Consider the following 19,017-nt stretch of genomic DNA (forward strand, 5'->3'; position numbering starts at 1 on the left):
AGGACTATGTACAGTATAGGTCTCTTTATTTAAGGAAAAATATAAATACATTAGAAGCAATTATGAGAAGATTTACTCGACTAAAATCTGGAATGGACTGGGTATCTTATGAGGAAAGGTTGGACAGGCTAGGCTTGTATATACTGGAGTTTAAAAGAGTCAGAGGCAACATGATTGAAACGTATAAGATCCTGAGGAGCCCTGACAGTCTATGTGGAGAGGATATTTACCCTTGTGGGAGAATCTAGAACTCAGGGTCACTGTTTAAAAATAAGTGATCCCTCATTTAAGACAGCGATGAGAAGAACCTTTTTTCTCTTAGAGAGTTGTGAGTCTTTGGAACTCTCTTTCTCAAAAGGCGGTGGAGGCAGAGTCTTTGAATATTTTGAAGACAGAGCTAGATTGATTCTTGATTAACAAGGGGTTGAAATGTGATCAGGGGTAGGCAGGAATGTGGATTTGTGATTCCAATCAGATCAGCCATGATCTTATTGAATGGCGGAGCAGCCCCAAAGGGTCAAATGGCCTACTCCTGCTCTTAATTCCTTTGTTCGGATATAAGCCGGGCTTATAATAAAAATGCTTTCAGAATTGAAAGCATTTCAGTTATGTGATGACTGTCCATTAATACCCAATTGGAAGCAATCAGTGTGACCAAAATCATTGACCTGAAGTGGTGGCTTCATTGTCCATAATCAGTTTTAGGAGTTCCCATTTGTTACCTGGCAGTTATGGATACAGGTGGTCTTAGGATTTATTGTCCATGCTGTTTTGAGGTGAGTCCAGACAGTGGCAGGGGTGACATTCCGTTATCATTGTGCTCCACCTTTAGAAGCTTACAGAAACTTGGCCAACTTGCAAATTTAAAAGTAAGATGATCTGTGGCAGCTATTTTAATAGTCCAACAATGTCTAGTTTTACAAGAGAGTACAGTTTTTATCAACTTGTAAAATTCTCCTGTGTGCTCGGCATGACATTCATATTGTCTCCATAAAACACACGTTCATAAGGTATGTGCCATGGGCAGGCCATAGCCGTGATAGATGGTGATTACATGAAAGTGTAGATAAACCTATTGGGAAAATATCTTAAGCATTGCTTAATATTAACACTGATCATATCAGATGTTGCCCTATTTCTTTCCTTTTCACGTACTAAATGATCAGTTTGAGCTGCTCGCAGAAAAATACTTTTCACTGTACCTCGGTGACAATAAACAAATCCAGTCCAGATGTTGTAATCCTTTGGTTAACAAATTGCCAATGATTTTGAATGCTTCAAACTTTCCACACTCCCATTTCAATCCACCATATTAAAGAGGAAGAAAAGTCTCAGGGAGGACATTGTATTTAAAGCATCCAGCCAAAGCCTTTTATGAAAGATATATGAAATACATCTACTGCCTTTAAAAAGAACACGTCAGCTTTTCTACCACCCATGGAAACTTACTATTTTTGGTTTCCCTTCTCTTGAAAGACTCCAATGACTTTAAGCTCGGGGAGAAACCATTTGCAATCCAGAGCAGCTCCATTCATTGAATAGAGGTTTAGGTTAGCCTCGAAGCGAAAGCTAAGCTAGTAACCAGGCAGAAACATGTCACTGATTAGAATACTCTTTATACTTTTGAGCAGAACATAGATTTTCCTTCCATGTTACACATAATTTTGTTTGCAAGCATCTTTGTGGCAATTGCATACTAGAAAGATCACTATAATTTTGACTTAGGGCTGTGTTGATTTATTTTCACTGCACAAAGCAATATTGCAGATTACATGTGACTGTAGGGGAGATTGAGCTGAAAGTGATTATGTAACATGCCATTCTTGACATGAAATTGAGTTTGGAAAGCTCAGTTAAATTAACTGGAAAAATTAAGAGGTTTAGATTAAAATGTATTCAATCATTGTTTCTACATTGTGGAACGATTGCTGGACCCTTAGAGAATGCAATCAGCTTGCTGTATGAAGCTGCAATTAAGAGCTTAGGAACTGGATTTTTTTTCTTCTTTTAAAAAAAAGTCATGTTTGCCTTCACTCCGGTCAGACACTGTCCAGTTGTTTTTGCAATACAGAAGCGGTTCCCTCAAACTCAGTGGGAAGGAAGTTAACTTATTTTAACACATATCTGCTCTATTTTCGGATACTCAGTTGTGCAATGCTTAAGAATACATTCCAGAACATTTTTCATAATTGCAATGTCCCTGTATATTACAAATACATTTCAACAAAGTAGGAGAGGACTTGCAGTGCTGTTCCTTGGTAGTTCAGGATCTGCTGACTAAAACGCCATGGTTCTTTAATCAATCAAACAACCATCTTCAGTTACTTCCAACAGCCTATCTCCAAGAGCATGAATTCAAATCAATCATTTGCAAACCTTCTTCAATGAAAACATTCCGTTTGATTTGGACCTGCGTTGGAACTCACCCATTTTGAGACTACGTGTTGTGACAGGCGGCACCTATCCTGCCGACCAGGATAGCAGGGCCCCGCACCAGATTCTGCGCCTGAGAGCTCATTAATTATGACTCTCCTAACGAACTGATTCATCTGCCTGCGCTCAGCTGACAGGTTCAATGGTTCTGGTGCCATATTTAAACACTAGTCCAAAACACTCGCATCACTCTCCAACCCACCCGTCTTCACCAGGCCATGCAGGGAGTTAGCAGCCTCGAGAAGTCTGTTCCTTGATTTAAAATGTTCCCTAGAGCTCATGCCCGACTTGGACCTCTACCCACCGCATCTAGAGTCTTCATCCATCCCCTTCCACTAAACAATGTAGTATCCCTTTGCACTCCCCCCCCCCTTGTTTGTGAGCTTTTCTTGCAGGTTTGTTGAGGTCCAATTTCCCTCCACTCGGTCTTCCCTCTGCCTTCCATCTGTCTCCTTGCCCCTTTGCATGCCATCATGGAAACAGTGAAAACAGAGTGAAAACAGCGGGAGAGAAGAGACAGTCGGGAGAGTGAAAACAGCGCGAGAGGAGAGACAGCCGGGACATTGAAAAGCGGGAGAGGAGCCGGTGATTTAAAAGCGCGGGACAGGAGCCAGTGATTTAAAAGCGGGAGAGGAGCCAGAGAGTTAAAAGCGCGAGAGAGGAGCCGGAGATTTAAAAGCGGGAGAGGAGCCAGAGAGTTAAAAGCGCGGGAGAGGAGCCGGAGATTTAAAAGCCCGGGAGAGGAGCCAGAGATTTAAAAGCGGGAGGAGAGCCGAAGATTTAAAAGCGCGGAAGGAGAGCCGGAGATTTAAAAGCACAGGAGAGAAGCCAAAGATTTAAAAGCGGGAGAGGAGCCGGAGATTTAAAAGCGCGGGAGAGGAGCCGGAGATTTAAAAGCGGGAGAGGAGCCGGAGATTTAAAAGCGCGGGAGGAGACGGAGATTTAAAAGCGGGAGAGGAGACGGAGATTTAAAAGCGCGGGAGGAGACGGAGATTTAAAAGCGGGAGAGGAGACGGAGATTTAAAAGCGCGGGAGAGGAGCCACCTCCTCTAACCCAAGGGGTTGAGTGAATATCAGGTAAGCTCTTCCTTTCGTTCTTTTTCTTGTTTTATCCGCAAGTTATCTAGAGGGAAGGCAGTGCAATGTTCCTCCTGCAGAATGCTTGAGGTGAGGGACACTGTCAGTGTCCCTGCTGATTTCACCTGTGGGATGTGCACCCATCTCCAGCTCCTCAAAAACCGCATTAGGGAACTGGAACTGGAACTGGAGCTGTATGAACTTTGGATCATTCGGGAGGCAGAGATGGTCATAGGTAGTAGCTTCACGTGTGTAGTTACTCTGAAGAATGAAGATAGATGGGTGACGGTGAGAGGGGCTGGGAGGAAGCAGTCAGTACAGGGATCCCCTGTGGTCGTTCCACTTAGTAACAAGTATACCGCTTTGGATACTGGTGGGGGGGGACTTACCAGAGGTAAGCCTTGGGGTACAAGTCTCTGGCACAGAGTCTGTCCCTGTTGCTCAGAAGGGAAGGGGGAGAGGAGAAGAGCATTAGTCATTGGGGACTCCATAGTTAGGGGGACAGATAGGAAATTCTGTGGGAACGAGAGAGACTCGCGGTTGGTGCTTTGCCTCCCAGGTGTCAGGGTCCATGATGTCTCGGATCGTGTTTTCGGGATCCTTAAGGGGGAGGGGGAGCAGCCCCAAGTCGTGGTCCACATAGGCACCAACGACATAGGTACGAAAAGGGATGGGGATGTAAGGCAGATATTCAGGGAGCTAGGGTGGAAACTTAGATCTAGGACAAACAGAGTTATTATCTCTGGGTTGTTACCCATGCCACGTGCTAGCGAGATGAGGAATAGGGAGAGAGAGGAGTTGAACACTTGGCTACAGGGATGGTGCAGGAGGGAGGGATTCAGATATCTGGAAAATTGGGGCTCATTCTGGGGTAGGTGGGACCTCTACAAACAGGATGGTATACACCTGAACCAGAGGGGTACCAATATCCTGGGGGGGGAATTTGCTCATGCTCTTCGGGAGGGTTTCAACTAATTCAGCAGGGGGATGGGAACCTGAATTGTAGCTCCAGTGTACAAGAGGTTGAGAGTAGTGAGGTCATGAGTAAGGGTACAAGGTCGCAGGAATGTACCGGCAGGCAGGAAGGTGGTTTGAAGTGTGTCTACTTCAACGCCAGGAGCATCCGGAATAAGGTGGGTGAACTTGCAGTATAGGTTGGTACCTGGAACTTCGATGTTGTGCCCATTTTGGAGACATGGATAGAGCAGGGACAGGAATGGTTGTTGCAGGTTCCGGGGCTTAGATGTTTCAGTAAGCTCAGGGAAGGTGGTAAAAGAGGGGGAGGTGTGGCATTGTTAGTCAAGGACAGTATTACGGTGGCAGAAAGGACGTTTGATGAGGACATGTTTACTGAGGTAGTATGGGCTGAGGTTACCAGGATGTTTACCAGGATGTTGCCTGATATGGAGGGAAAATTTTATGAGGAAAGGCTGATGGACTTGAGGTTGTTTTCGTTGGAGAGAAGAAGGTTAAGAGGAGACTTAATAGAGGCATACAAAATGATCAGGGGGTTGGATAGGGTGGACAGTGAGAGCCTTCTCCCGCGGATGGATATGGCTGGCACGAGGGGACATAACTTTAAACTGAGGGGTAATAGATATAGGACAGAGGTCAGAGGTAGGTTCTTTACGCAAAGAGTAGTGAGGCCGTGGAATGCCCTACCTGCTACAGTAGTGAACTCGCCAACATTGAGGGCATTTAAAAGTTTATTGGATAAACATATGGATGATAATGGCATAGTGTAGGTTAGATGGCTTTTGTTTCGGTGCAACATCGTGGGCCGAAGGGCCTGTACTGCGCTGTATTGTTCTATGTTCTATGTTCTATGTTAGAAACAGGAAAGGAGAGGTCACCCTGTTGGGAGTTTTCTATAGGCCTCTGAAAAGTTCCAGAGATGTAGAGGAAAGGATTGCAAAGATGATTCTGGATAGGAGCGAAAGCAACAGGGTAGTTGTTATGGGGGACTTTTAACTTTCCAAATATTGACTGGAAACGCTATAGTTTGAGTACTTTAGATGGGTCAGTTTTTGTCCAATGTGTGCAGGAGGGTTTCCTGACACAGTATGTAGATAAGCCAACAAGAGGCGAGGGCACATTGGATTTGGTATTGGGTAATGAACCAGGCCAGGTGTTAGATTTGGAGATAGGTGAGCACTTTCGTGATCGTGACCACAATTCGGTTAAGTTTACTTTAGCGATGGAAAGGGATAGGTATATACCGCAGGGCAAGGGTTATAGCTGGGGGAAAGGCAATTATGATGCGATTAGGCAAGACTTAGGATGCATAGGATGGGGAAGGAAACTGCAGGGGATGGGCACAATTGTAATGTGGAGCTTGTCCTTAATAAGTATGTACCTGTCAGGCAGGGAGGAAGTGGTCATGCGAGGGAACCGTGGTTCCCTAAAGTAGTTGAATCACTTGTCAAGAGGAAGAAGGAGGCTTATGTAAAGATGAGACGTGAAGGTTCAGTTAGGGTGCTTGAGAGTTACAAGTTAGCCATGAAGGACCTAAAGAGAGAGCTAAGAAGAGCCAGGAGGGGACATGAGAAGTCCTTGGCAGGTAGGATGAAGGAAAACCCAAAAGCTTTCTACAGGTATGTCAGGAATATAAGAATGACTAGGGTAAGAGTAGGGCCAGTCAAGGACAGTAGTGGGAAGTTGTGCGTGGAGTCCGAGGAGATAGGCGAGGTGCTAAATGAATATTTTTCGTCAGTATTCACACAGGAAAAAGACAATGTTGTCGAGGAGAATACTGAGATACAGACTACTAGACTAGACGAGATTGAGGTTCATAAGGAGGAGGTGTTAGCAATTCTGGAAAGTGTGAAAATAGATAAGTCTCCTGGGCCGGGTGGGATTTATCCTAGGATTCTCTGGGAAGCTAGGGAGGAGATTGCAGAGCCTTTTGCTTTCATCTTTATGTCGTCATTGTCTACAGGAATAGTGCCAGAAGACTGGAGGATAGCAAATGTTGTCCCCTTGTTCAAGTAGGGGAGTAGAGACAACCCCGGTAACTATAGACCAGTGAGCCTTACTTCTGTTGTGGGCAAAGTCTTGGAAAGGATTATAAGAGATAGGATTTATAATCATCTAGAAAGGAATAATTTGATTAGGGATAGTCAACACAGTTTTGTGAAGGGTAGGTTGTGCCTCACAAACCTTATTGAGTTCTTTGAGAAGGTGACCAAACTGGTGGACGAGTGTAAAGCAGTTGATGTGGTGTATATGGATTTCAGTCAGGCATTTGATAAGGTTCCCCATGGTAGGCTATTGCAGAAAATACGGAGGCATGGGGTTGAGGGTGATTTTAGCGGTTTGGATCAGAAATTGGCTAGCTGTAAGAAGACAGAGGGTGGTGGTTGATGGGAAATGTTCAGCCTGGAGTTCAGTTACTAGTGGTGTACCACAAGGATCTGTCTTGGGGCCACTGCTGTTTGTTATTTTTATAAATGACCTGGAGGAGGGCGTAGAAGGATGGGTGAGTAAATTTGCGGATGACACTAAAGTCGGTGGAGTTGTGGACAGTGCGGAAGGATGTTGCAGGTTACAGAGGGACATAGATAAGCTGCAGAGCTGGGCTGAGAAGTGGCAAATGGAGTTCAATGCAGAAAAGTGTGAAGTGATTCATTTTGGAAGGATTAACAGGAATACAGAGTACCGGGCGAATGGTAAGATTCTTGGTAGTGTGGGCGAGCAGTGAGATCTCAGTGTCCATGTACATAGATCCCTGAAAATTGCCACCCAGGTTGATAGGGTTGTTAAGAAGGCGTACGGTGGGGATTGAGAGGATGGAGGACTTGTTCTTGGAAGGAAGCTTCCCGACTATGAGGGCGCTGGAGGAGAAGTTTGCATTGGCTGGGGGAAATGAATTCCGATATTTACAGATGCGGGACTTCCTGCGGAAGCAGGTACCAACCTTCCCACTTCTGCCGCTAAGGGGGATTCAGGATAGGGTGGTCTCTAGAGGATGGATAGGAGAGGGAGCGTCTCGGCCATATATAAAGAGCTTATGGGTTCGGAGGAGACGCAGACCGAGGAGCTGAAGCGAAAGTGGGAGGATGGGCTGGGGGGAGAGATAGAGGAGGGCTTCTGGGTGGACACGTTAGGAAGGGTCAACGCTACCGCAACATGTGCCAGGCTCAGCCTGATCCAGTTTAAGGTTGTTCACCGGGCTCACATGACAGTGGCCCGGATGAGCAGATTCTTCGGGGTGGAGGATAGGTGTGCGAAGTGTGCGGGGGGGCCAGCGAACCATGTCTACATGTTCTGGGCATGCCCAAAACTGAGGGGATTTTGGCAGGGGTTTGCTGACGCCATGTCCACAGTATTAAATACAAGGGTGGCAATGAGTCCGGAGGTGGCGGTTTGTGGGGTATCGCAGTACCCGGAAATCCAGGAGGAGAAAGAGGTGGACATTCTGGCCTTTGCTTTCGGAGACGCATATTGCTGGCATGGAGGGACTCAAAGCCCCCGAAATCGAAGACCTGACTTTCGGATATGGCTCGCTTCCTCTGCCTGGAGAAAATTAAGTTCGCCATGAGAGGGTCTCTGCTGGGGTTCGCCTGGAGGTGGCAAACATTCGTCAACTTCCTCACAAGAGAATTAATCGTCAGCAGAAGGGGGTTAGGTTAGGGGGGGTAAGTAATGGCAAGACCTGTGGGAGAGCGAGGTAGAATTTGTTTATATTTTCCTTGTTATATATATTGTTGATTTTGTTGCTGTTAAAATGCCAAAGAAATAACACAATAAAACGTTTATTTTTTAAAAAAAAGAAGGCGTACTGTGTGTTAGCTGTTATTGGTAGAGGGATTGAGTTTCGGAGCCATGAGGTCATATTGCAGCCGTACAAAACCCTGGTGCGGCCACATTTGGAGTATTGCGAGCAGTTCTGGTCGCCGCATTATAGGAATAATGTGGAAGCATTGGAAAGGGTGCAAAGGAGATTTACCAGGATGTTGCCTGGTATGGAGGGAAGATCTTATAAGGAAAGACTGAGGGACTTGAGGCCGTTTTCGTTAGAGAGAAGACGGTTAAGAGGGGACTTAATAGAGGCATACAAGATGATCAGAGGATTAGATAGGGCGGACAGTGAGTGCCTTTTTCCTCGGATGGTGATGTCTAGCACGAGGGGACATAGCTTTAAATTGAGGGGAGATAGATATAGGACAGATGTCAGAGGTAGGTTCTTTACTCAGAGAGTAATAGGGGCATGGAATGCCCTGCCTGCAACAGTAGTGGACTCGCCAACACTAAGGGCATTTAAATGGTCATTGGATAAACATATGGACGATAAGGGAATAGTGTAGATGGGCTTGAGATTGGTTTCACAGGTCGGTGCAACATCGAGGGCCGAAGGGCCTGTACTGTGCTGTAATGTTCTATTGTCTATTGTCCATCATGAGCCCTCATCCTTTCCCAACATCTTTTGCTCAACCCTCCTTCCACATTACCCCCCGCCCCCCGACTTCATTAGGCCACAACTACCCGCCCCACAACCCAGCCTCACCTCTCACTCCATTCCCGGTTGAACTTCGACCATTGTTCCGGTGTCTGCATGAGTCCTGCAGCACAGTGCTGTCCAGATAAACACAGCTGTGTGGCACGAGGCAAGGAGACCCCTGTTCTCCCCAAGCCCAAGCAAGTACTGACCCAACTTGGTGACATGGGAGGGTCCAAGTGCCCAGCAGTACGGTGTTGTCCATGACATCAGTTTGACATGGACATGGATACAGGAACTGGTCTACCCTTATAGAATATTGAACAGCGCAGCACTATTGCAGAAAGTTGTTACACTCACCCTGACGTCTCTGGCAAACTGAGGATCACCTTACGTAAGCCTCTCATTGGCAATTGGGTTTGACATTGACATAAATTCCCCACTGGTGTGACACAAGATTGAAAGGCCTGACAGGATGCCAGCTTGGGCTGATAAGTGGCGAGTAACATTCACGCCACACAACCATCTCCTTTTGACATTCAGTGGCATTACCATCACTGAATTCCCCACAATCAATATCCTGGAGGTTACCATTAACCAGAAACTGAATTGGACAAACCATATAAATACTGTGGCTCAAGAAGACGTCAGAAGAGAGTAACTCACCTCCTGACTCCCCAAAGGTCATTGACCATCCAAAATTCACAAGTCAGGAGTGTAATAGAATATTCTCCACTTGCCTGTAAGAATGCAGATAAAATCCAACAGTCAAGATGCGTTACACCCTGCAGAGCAAAGCCACCCGCTTGATCAGCACCCCATCCACCACCTTCCACATTCTCTCCACCAACCACCGATGCACAGTGGCAACAGTGTGCACCATCTAGAGGATGCACTGCAGCAACTCACCAAGGCTCCTTTCACAGCACCTTCCAAACCCGTGATCTCCACCACTTGGAAGGACAGGGGCAACAAATCCATGGGAAAACCGCAAGTTCTCCTCCAAGCCACACACCACTTGGAACTATGTCATCATCCTACACTGTCACTGGGTCAAACAATTTTTTGTTCACACATTTAGAGCACCCAATTATTTGTTTCCAATTAAGGGGCAATTTAGCCTGATCAATCCACCTACCCTGCACATTGGGTTGTGGGGGTGAGACCCCCACAGACACAGGGAGAATGTGCAAACTTCACACAGACAATGACCTGGGGCCGGGATCGAACTCGCGTCCTTGGCACCATGAGGCAGCACTGCTAACCACTGCACCACCGTATCGCCCCTACTGGGTCAAAATTCCGGAACTCCCTTTGTAACAGCACTGTGGATGTATCGATACTACATAGACTGCAGCGGTTTAAGAAGGCATTTTATCTTCTCGGACAATGAATTCTAGCCGAGTCAGTGATGCCCACACTCCCATCAAAGAACAAATAAATAAGAACATCCTCAAACATGCATTGGCCAGTAGCCAGTTAGGAAAAGTATTCACCCGTTCAGTCCCTCAGGTCTGTTCATTTAATGATAATGACTGTAAGACCATAAGACAAGGAGCAGAATTAGACCATTCGGCACATCGTGTCTGCTCCACCATTCGATCGTGGCTGATACGTTTCTCATCCCCATTCTCCTTCCTTCTCCCAGTAACCCCTAATCCCCTTATCAAGAACCTACCTATCTCTGTCTTAAAGACTCTCAGTGATCTGGCCTCCACAGCCTTCTGTGGCAAAGACATCCACAGATTCACCACGCTCTGGCTGAAGAAATTCCTCCTCATCTCTGTTTTAACGGATCGTCCCTTCAGTCTGAGGCTGTGCCCCTGGGTTCTAGTTTCTCCTGCCTACTAGTGGAAACATCTTCTCCATATCCACGGCAGGCCTCTCAGTTTGGTGTAAATTTCAATAACATCCCCCCTCATCCTTCTAAACTCCAACCAGTACAGACACAGAGTACTCAACTGTAACCTCAAATGACAAGTTCTTCATTCCGGGGATTATTCCTCTGAAACCTCCTGTGGACCCTCTCTAAGGCCAGCACATCCTTCCTTAGATACGGGGCCCAAAACTGCTCACAATACCCCAAATGGGGTCTGACCAGAGTCTTATACAGCCTCAGCAGTACATCCCTGTTCTTGTATTTTAGCCCTCATAAAATGAATGCGAATGTTGCATTTGCCTTCCTAACTGCCAACTGAACCTGCATGTTAACTTGAAGTGAATCCTGAACAAGGGCTCTTAAGTCCCTTTGTGCTTCAATTTTCCGAAGTCTTTGCCCATTTAGAAAATAGTCTATGAGTCTATTCTTCCTACCAAAGTGCATAACCTCACACTTTTCCACTTTTATTCCAACTACCACTACTTTGCCCACCATAGCCTGTCCAAGGCCTTCTGCAGCCTCCCTGCTTCCTCAACACTATATGTCCCTTACATAATAATAATAATCTTTATTGGTGTCACAAGTAGGCTTTAGACTGAAAATCCCCTAGTTGCCACACTACGGCGCCTGTTCGGATACACTGAGGAAGAATTCAGAATGTCCAATTCATCTACCAAGCACACCTTTTGGGACTTATGGGAGGAAACCATAGAACCCGGAGGAAACCCACGCAGACACGGGGAGAACGTGCAGACTCCACACAGATAGTGACCCAAGCCGAGAATCGAACCCAGATCCCTGGCGTTGTGAAGCAACAGTTCTAACCACTGTGCTACTGTACTGCCCTCATACCTTTGTATCATCTGCAAACTTAACAACAATGCCCTCAGTTCTTTCTTCCAGGTTGTTAATGTGTATCGTGAATAGTCGTGGTCCCAATACTGACCCCAACGGATCACCGCTTGTCACCGGCTGCCATCCTGAAAAAGACCCCTTTATCCCCACTCTCTGCCTTCCACCAGTCAGCCAATCCTCTATCCATGCCTGTACTTGTTGCTAAAACCATGGGCTCTTATCTTATTTAGCAGCCTCCTGTACGGCACCTTGTCAAAGGCCTTCTAGAAATCCAAATAGATCATGTCTACTGGTTCTCCTTTGTCTAACTTCCTTGTTACCTCCTCAAAGACTTCTTTTTTTTTAACAAACAATTTTATTGAGGTATTTTTTGGCATTGTAAACAGTTACAGATAACAGAAATGTGCAAACATCAATATAAAACCAATACTTCAATCAAACCATACTGTACATGCCCGTTCCTCTCCCCTAGACCCTATCCGCCTATTTATCCCTCCTACTCTACTCTAATCTCCCCCCCCCCCCCTCCCCCCCACCCTGCTGACATTCACTGTCCCGCGAAGAAGTCGATGAATGGTTGCCACCTTCGGTCGAACCCCAGTACAGATCCCCTCAAGGCGAACTTAATTTTTTCCATACCCAGAAAACTTGACATGTCCGAAAGCCATCGTTCGGTCTTCGGGGGTTTTGAGACCCTCCATGCCAGCAGTATTCGCCGTCGGGCTATTAGGGAAGCAAAGGCCAGAACATCTGCCTCTATCTCCCCCTGGACTCCCGGGTCTTCCGAAACTCCGAAAATTGTCACCCCTGGACTCATCACCACCCTTGTTTTCAGCACCCGGAACATGACCCACGCAAATCCCTCCCAGTACCCCCTAAGCTTAGTACATGCCCTAAACATGTGAACATGGTTCGCTGATCCTCCCGCGCATCTAGCGCACTTGTCCTCTACCCCAAAGAATTTGCTCATCCGAGCTACCGTCATGTGGGCCCGGTGAACTATCTTAAATTGAATCAGGCAGAGCCTGGCACATGTTGCGGTTGAGTTTACCCTACTCAAGGCTTCCGCCCACAGCCCATCCTCCATCCCCCCGCCAAGCTCCTCCTTCCATTTGAGTTTCAGTTCCTCCGTCTGGGACTCTTCCCCCTTCATGAGCATCTTGTAGATATCCGAGACTCTACCCTCTCCTCCTTCTCCTCTAGAGTCTATTCTGTCCTGGATCCCTATTGGCGGGAGGCGTGGGAAGGATGGGACCTGTCTGCGTACAAAGTCCCGCATCTGTAAGTACCTAAAATAATTTCCCCTTACCAGTCCAAATTTCTCCTCCAAGCCCCTCAAACTCGCAAAGCTCCCCTCCAGGAACATATCGCCCACCCTGCCCACCCCCACCCACCTCCATGTTCGAAACCCTCCATCCGTGTTCCCGGGGGTGAATCGATGGTTATCACATATTGGAGCCCAGACAGACGCACCCACCCCCCCTACATGCCTCCTCCACTGGCCCCATATCCGCAGGGCCGCCCCCACTACCGGGCTGGTTGAGTATCTGGCCGGCGACAGCGGTAGGGGAGCCGTGACCAGGGCTGCCAAACTGGTGCCCCTGCACGAAGCCGCCTCCACTCGCTCCCAGATAGACCCGTCCCCACCATCCATTTCCTTATCATGGCTATGTTAGCCGCCTCCTCAAAGACTTCTAACAGATTTGTCAGGCATGATGTCCCCTTAACGAAGCCATGCTGACTCAGCCCTATTTTATCATGCACGTCCAAGTACTCCGCAATCTTATCCTTAATAATAGACACCACAATCTTACCAACGACCAAAGTCAAGCTAACCGGCCTATAACATCCTGTCTTTGGCCTCCCTCCCTTCTTATGTTCTTAAAGAGAGGAGTTGCATTAGCCATTTTTGAGTCCTCTGGGACCCTCCGTAACTCCAGTGATTCCTGAAAGATCACCACCAATGCTCCCGTAGCCTGCTCAGTTACCTCATTCAGACCCTGAGATGTAGTCCATCTGGTCCCGGTGATCTATCCACCTGCAGACCTTTCGGTTTCCCCAGCACCTTTTCCTTAGCGATGGCCACTGCACTCTCCTCTGCCACTTGACTCTCTGACTGATCTGCACTTCAATTCCAATTACTTGCCTTTGTCCCATAGTCTTCAATGTTGTTACCCAACAAAAATCTATCTCGGTCTTGAAAGCCCAAAGTACGTAAGCATCCACCTGCTTTTGGGGGGAAGAGTGTTCCAGATTTCAACTGGACTTTGTGTGCGAAAATGCTTCATGATTTGATTCCTGAATGACCAACTCAAATTTTAAGGAATCATATGAAATAGTTTCTCTGTACCTATCTTATCAAATCTTTTTAACATTTTGAACATCTGGATGAGATCAGCCCTCCAGGGAAAGCAAGCCCCAGCTTATAAAATGTACTCTCAGAATTTAACCCTCTGCAGTACTCCCTCCAAGGCCAGTATATCTTTCCTGAGGAATACAAGCTTGTGTAAATTTATGGTTGACCATAAATATAACGCACTATAATTTCCAACATCAATTTGAATATGCTGTAGGTGCTTAAGATTCAAGCTACAATAATATTGCCATTTAAAATAAGCCAATTGGGTTTTTGATTTGTATGATGTAAGAGGATCATCTATTTAAAATGTTTCACAATGGTGATGCTGGAAGTAATTATTTCCCACAATTAATGCTGATCACATTTTCTGCTCCCCTTCCAGCTCTCTCCAGCGGCCTCCAAGGACAGAGCGTGTCGTCAGTCAGTTCAGAGATAAAATCAGAAGAGGAACCGGATGAGAATCTACAGGATTCAAAATCTACAGATGACAAGAAGGGGGATGAGGACAAGAAGGATATCAAGATATTAAATAGGTCTAGATCTAGATAATAATAATCTTTGTTGTCACAAGTAGGCTTACATTAACACTGCAATGAAGTTATTTTTCATTATCATTTCAGGGATGTGGGCACCACTGGCAAGGCCATCATTTGTTGCCCATCCCTAATTGCCTGTGAATTGAGTGACTTACTCGGCCACTCAGAGGGACTCAGTTAAGAGTCAATCGCATTACCATAGATCTGAAGTCCAATGTAGGCCAGGTCAAGTGAGAATGGCAAGTTTCCTTGGCTAAAGGACATTAATAAACCAAATGGGTTTTTACAACAATTGATGATGGTTGTTATGGTGACCATTGCTGGGACCTACTTTTAAATTCCAGATTTAGCAATTGAATTGCTCCGGAACACAAAATGCAAAGTTGTTTTATTGATGTTTCTCTGATTATTTTTAAATAATTTTTATCGATCAGATTGAAAATGTGCCAAATTTTATGAAGCACATTTATACTTAGGGGAGATGTCAGTGTCGTGGTAATTTCTCCAGATCATGAGGTCCAGGTTAATGCTCTGAAACATGGGTTCAAATCCCACCGTGGCAGCTGGTGAAATTTAAATTCAGTTAATGAAATCTGGAATTGAATAGCCCCGTTACACTCTAAGTAATAGTGACCATGAAACTATTGTCGATTGTCGTAAAAACCCACCTGGTTGTATGTGACTCTATTTGCACGGTAGTATGGTTAACTCTTAACTGGCCTCTGAAATGGCCTAGTAAACCAAGGCAATTAGGGATGGGCGACATGCTGACCTTGCCAGCAACGCCCACATCGTATGAAAGAATAAATTTCATACCAATTAATTTAAAACTGGAGCGATTTGACAATATTGATTTTACTTTAGAATATGTGAAGTAAAGAAAATATTAGGTTGTTGTGTTGATGTCATAACAGCTAAACGGGTTTATTATCATCCTGTAAATCATTCCTGTCATGATATTTAGATCAGCATATCATGGTGCAATCACACACACACTGATGGACATGCAGTAGGACCAACCAACACACACACAACATCGCAGCCAATCACCAGTGAGAGCACATGCACTATAAAAACAGGGGACACTACAGTTCCCGCTCATTCCAGCAGCAGCCAGCTCAGAGCACCGAGCTCAGAGCCTGCCACTCAGACATTCACCATGTGCTGAGTGCCTCACCCAGATAGTAATAGAACAGGGTCCACAGATTAGCTGGTAATGCACGTACCCAAGTTAGCAGTGTACTTTTATAGTTAAGTAGTAAATAAAATTGAGTTACACCATCTCCAGCCATGTTGGATCGTTTGTACACCAGAACACCCAGCACGACAATTCCAATACGCCTGCGGGCAGGCGGTAAGAGCAGGAGAGTTTTCTGGTCAGCCATACTGCAGAAGGCAATGGCAAACCATTGCAGTACTTTGCCATGATGGTAGACCAATCTAATGGAAGTCCATGGTCACCTTTACGGCATGGAACAAGGAGGTTGCACTGATAACGTATATGTTGAATGTACTTACATTTATCCTGATGTCATGTTTTATTTATTTATACAAAATGTTCTTTATTTTGTCCTCAGCAATAATAATGATGATGAAGATCTTTCTCCTGAGCAGAAGGCTGAGCGTGAGCGAGAAAGAAGAATGGCAAACAATGCTCGTGAGCGTCTGCGTGTGCGCGACATTAATGAAGCATTTAAGGAACTTGGCCGTATGGTGCAGCTCCACCTGAAGAGTGACAAACCACAGACAAAGCTCTTGATTCTTCACCAGGCCGTTGCTGTTATATTGAGCCTGGAACAGCAAGTCCGAGGTCAGTAAAAATACAGAATTAGTCAACTGTATCCTGTTGTCTAACTATTCTCCTTATCCTACCTCTTTATTTTCTCATTGCCATGTCCACTAAATATGAAAATGCAGAATAGATTTCTTAGCAAAAACAGTTAAAGTTGGCTTACTTAAAAAGAAAATCTACATTTGATTGGGAATGGTAGCATCAGAGGTTATAGTAATATGTGTGGACTGAAGTACTTGAACATTCCGCCATTGCGAAGTCCGCTGATGTTATGACTGGAGGGGAATGCTTAATATGAAAGAAAGAACTTGCATTAGATAATGCCTTTCACAGCTTCAAAGATATCCCAAAAATCTCCACAGCCAAGACTAACCATTATTGTAACGTAGGTAAACACTGAAGCTAATTTACACACAGGAAGACCCTACAAACAAGAATGAGTTGGCTGACCTAATCCATTTTAATGATGCTGGTTGAAGACTAATTATTGTGCTAGATACCAGGATAACTTCCCTGCTCTTCTTTAAATAGTGTCCTGGATATTTTTATTTCCAGCCTGGAGGCCAGACTATTTAACATCTCATCCAAAAGAATGCACTTCTGATAGTACAGCACATCCTCAATGCTACACTGAAACATCAGCCCACAGTTGCATACTCAAATCTCTGGGGTACAAGTTGAACTCATGATCTTCTGACTGAGGGGCATATCTGTGCCAAGGCTGCTATCTAATAGCGGACAGCAAGAAAGCGGAATCATGAAGTGTGACAATGAATAAATATGCTGGACTTTTTGTGGGGGGGTGGTGCGGAGCTATGCTGGTTTAGCACAGTGGGCTAAATAGCTGGCTTGTAATGCAGAACAAGGCAGCAGCGCGGGTTCAATTCCTGCACCGGCCTTCCCGAACAGGCGCCGAAATGTGGCGACTAGGGGCTTTTCACAGTAACTTTATTGAAGCCTACTTGTGACAATAAGTTATTACTATTATTATTATTATGCACCAAGAGATCAAATGGATTAGACATGTCCACAATAGATTTCACATTACCTGTTGAAATCACAGAATCACTACTGCGCAGAAGGAGACCATTTTCGCAATCGGCACGGCGCCGGTCCTCCGAACGAGCACCCAAGGTCCCAGCCCCACTCGATCCCCACAATCCAGTAACCCTACCTAACCTTTTAAGGAGAAATTTATCATGGCCAATCCACCTAACCTGCACATCTTTGGACTGTGGGAGGTAACTGGAGCACCCGGAGGAAACCCACGCAGACACGGGAGAACATGCAAACTCGAAACAGACAGTCACCCAAGGTTGGAATTGAACCCAGGTCGCTGGCGCTGTGAAGCAACAGTGCTAACCACTGTGCCGCCATACCGTTGCGAAAATAGAATGAATCAAATGGCATGTTCTTATATCATGTTCATTTTTTGAATGCACACTTATCAAAATTCCCCCAAACCTCCTATAGAAGTGCTCGAAGTTTTCCATCTGTTAGTTTACCTGAGATTAAATGGCCATTAAGGAATTCTCTGCAGTGAAAAACTGTTCTCTTTCACTGAGACCTGCATCACTCACCAACTGCACCCAGTGAAGCCTAAAGGAGATACAAGCCTATAAAATGTGAGGCAACCAAGGTTTTTCAATTTTTTAAAACAATACATATTTAAATAAGAAAAATCAGATAAGACAGTACAATTCCCTTTGGTGTTTGTCAACCACCCTAATTGAAATCAGAGACAGTCATTTACCATCGCTTTTACAATTGCAGTCCTGAATAGTTATCATGTAAATTACGTTTGTTTTTCATTTGGCTTTATTTGGTCAGATGTTCTGATCAGAACATTTAATATGTACCCCATTTCACTGTAACCGCCTTTATCGAAAACATAGTTACTTTACAAATCTGCCTCTTATTAAAGTCCAGCTAACTGCAAAAATAGTACTCCCTCTGGTGGCACTGAACGATAGTTTGCTCCATGGGTCTGAAGTCAAGGCTACTTGATTGACAGATTTAACAGAAAAATCGGCAGAATTATGGAATTCAAGTCCAAAATGCCAAGGAAAATATTATAAGCGACCAAATCTTACATAGAATTTAATTGATTCTGTCACTGTAAAACAATGGATCTAATTATATGTGTAAGAAAAAGAAAGACTAGTATTTATATAGCATCTTTCACAACCTCAAGACATCCCACAGTGCTTTGGAGCCAATGAAGGACTCTTGAATTGTAGTCAGTGCTGTAGTGGAAAAAACACAGCAGCCAATTTGCGTCCAACAAGGTTTCCACACACAATAATGTGATAATAACCAGTTAATCTATTTTGTTTTGTTTTTTTATATAATTTTTATTCAAATTTTCACAAAATATCAAAAACAAAATACAGAAAGAAAATAACAACCCCCCCATATACATAAATAATAAATTAACAACCTTCATCAACACAAAGGCAAAAACACTCAAGAAAAATGAACCAACCCCCCGCTGCCCGAGCCCCTCCCCCAAGCTTCCCCCCACCCCACCCCCCCCGGGGTTGCTGCCGCTACTGACCATCTTCTAACGTTCTGCCAGGAAGTATAGTAACGGTTGCCACTGCCTGAAGAACCCTTGTACCGATCCCCTTCAGGCAAATTTCACCCTCT

At 45.2% G+C, this 19,017-nt stretch overlaps 1 protein-coding gene across 24 annotated transcripts in view; it reads left to right on the forward strand.

Annotated features, from left to right (window-relative positions):
* LOC140409166 (transcription factor 4-like) overlaps positions 1–19,017 on the forward strand; it is an 818,430-nt gene that overhangs the window by 783,010 nt on the left and 16,403 nt on the right. For all 24 annotated transcript variants that reach the window (XM_072497371.1, XM_072497372.1, XM_072497388.1 and 21 more), the window contains 2 exons: positions 14,423–14,573; positions 16,154–16,386. In XM_072497371.1, coding sequence (XP_072353472.1) covers positions 14,423–14,573; positions 16,154–16,386 — 384 coding nt within the window. The remainder of the gene's footprint in view (positions 1–14,422; positions 14,574–16,153; positions 16,387–19,017) is intronic.

The sequence above is a fragment of the Scyliorhinus torazame genome, chromosome 3, assembly GCF_047496885.1.
Source record: "Scyliorhinus torazame isolate Kashiwa2021f chromosome 3, sScyTor2.1, whole genome shotgun sequence".
NCBI classification, from domain to species: Eukaryota; Metazoa; Chordata; class Chondrichthyes; order Carcharhiniformes; family Scyliorhinidae; genus Scyliorhinus; species Scyliorhinus torazame.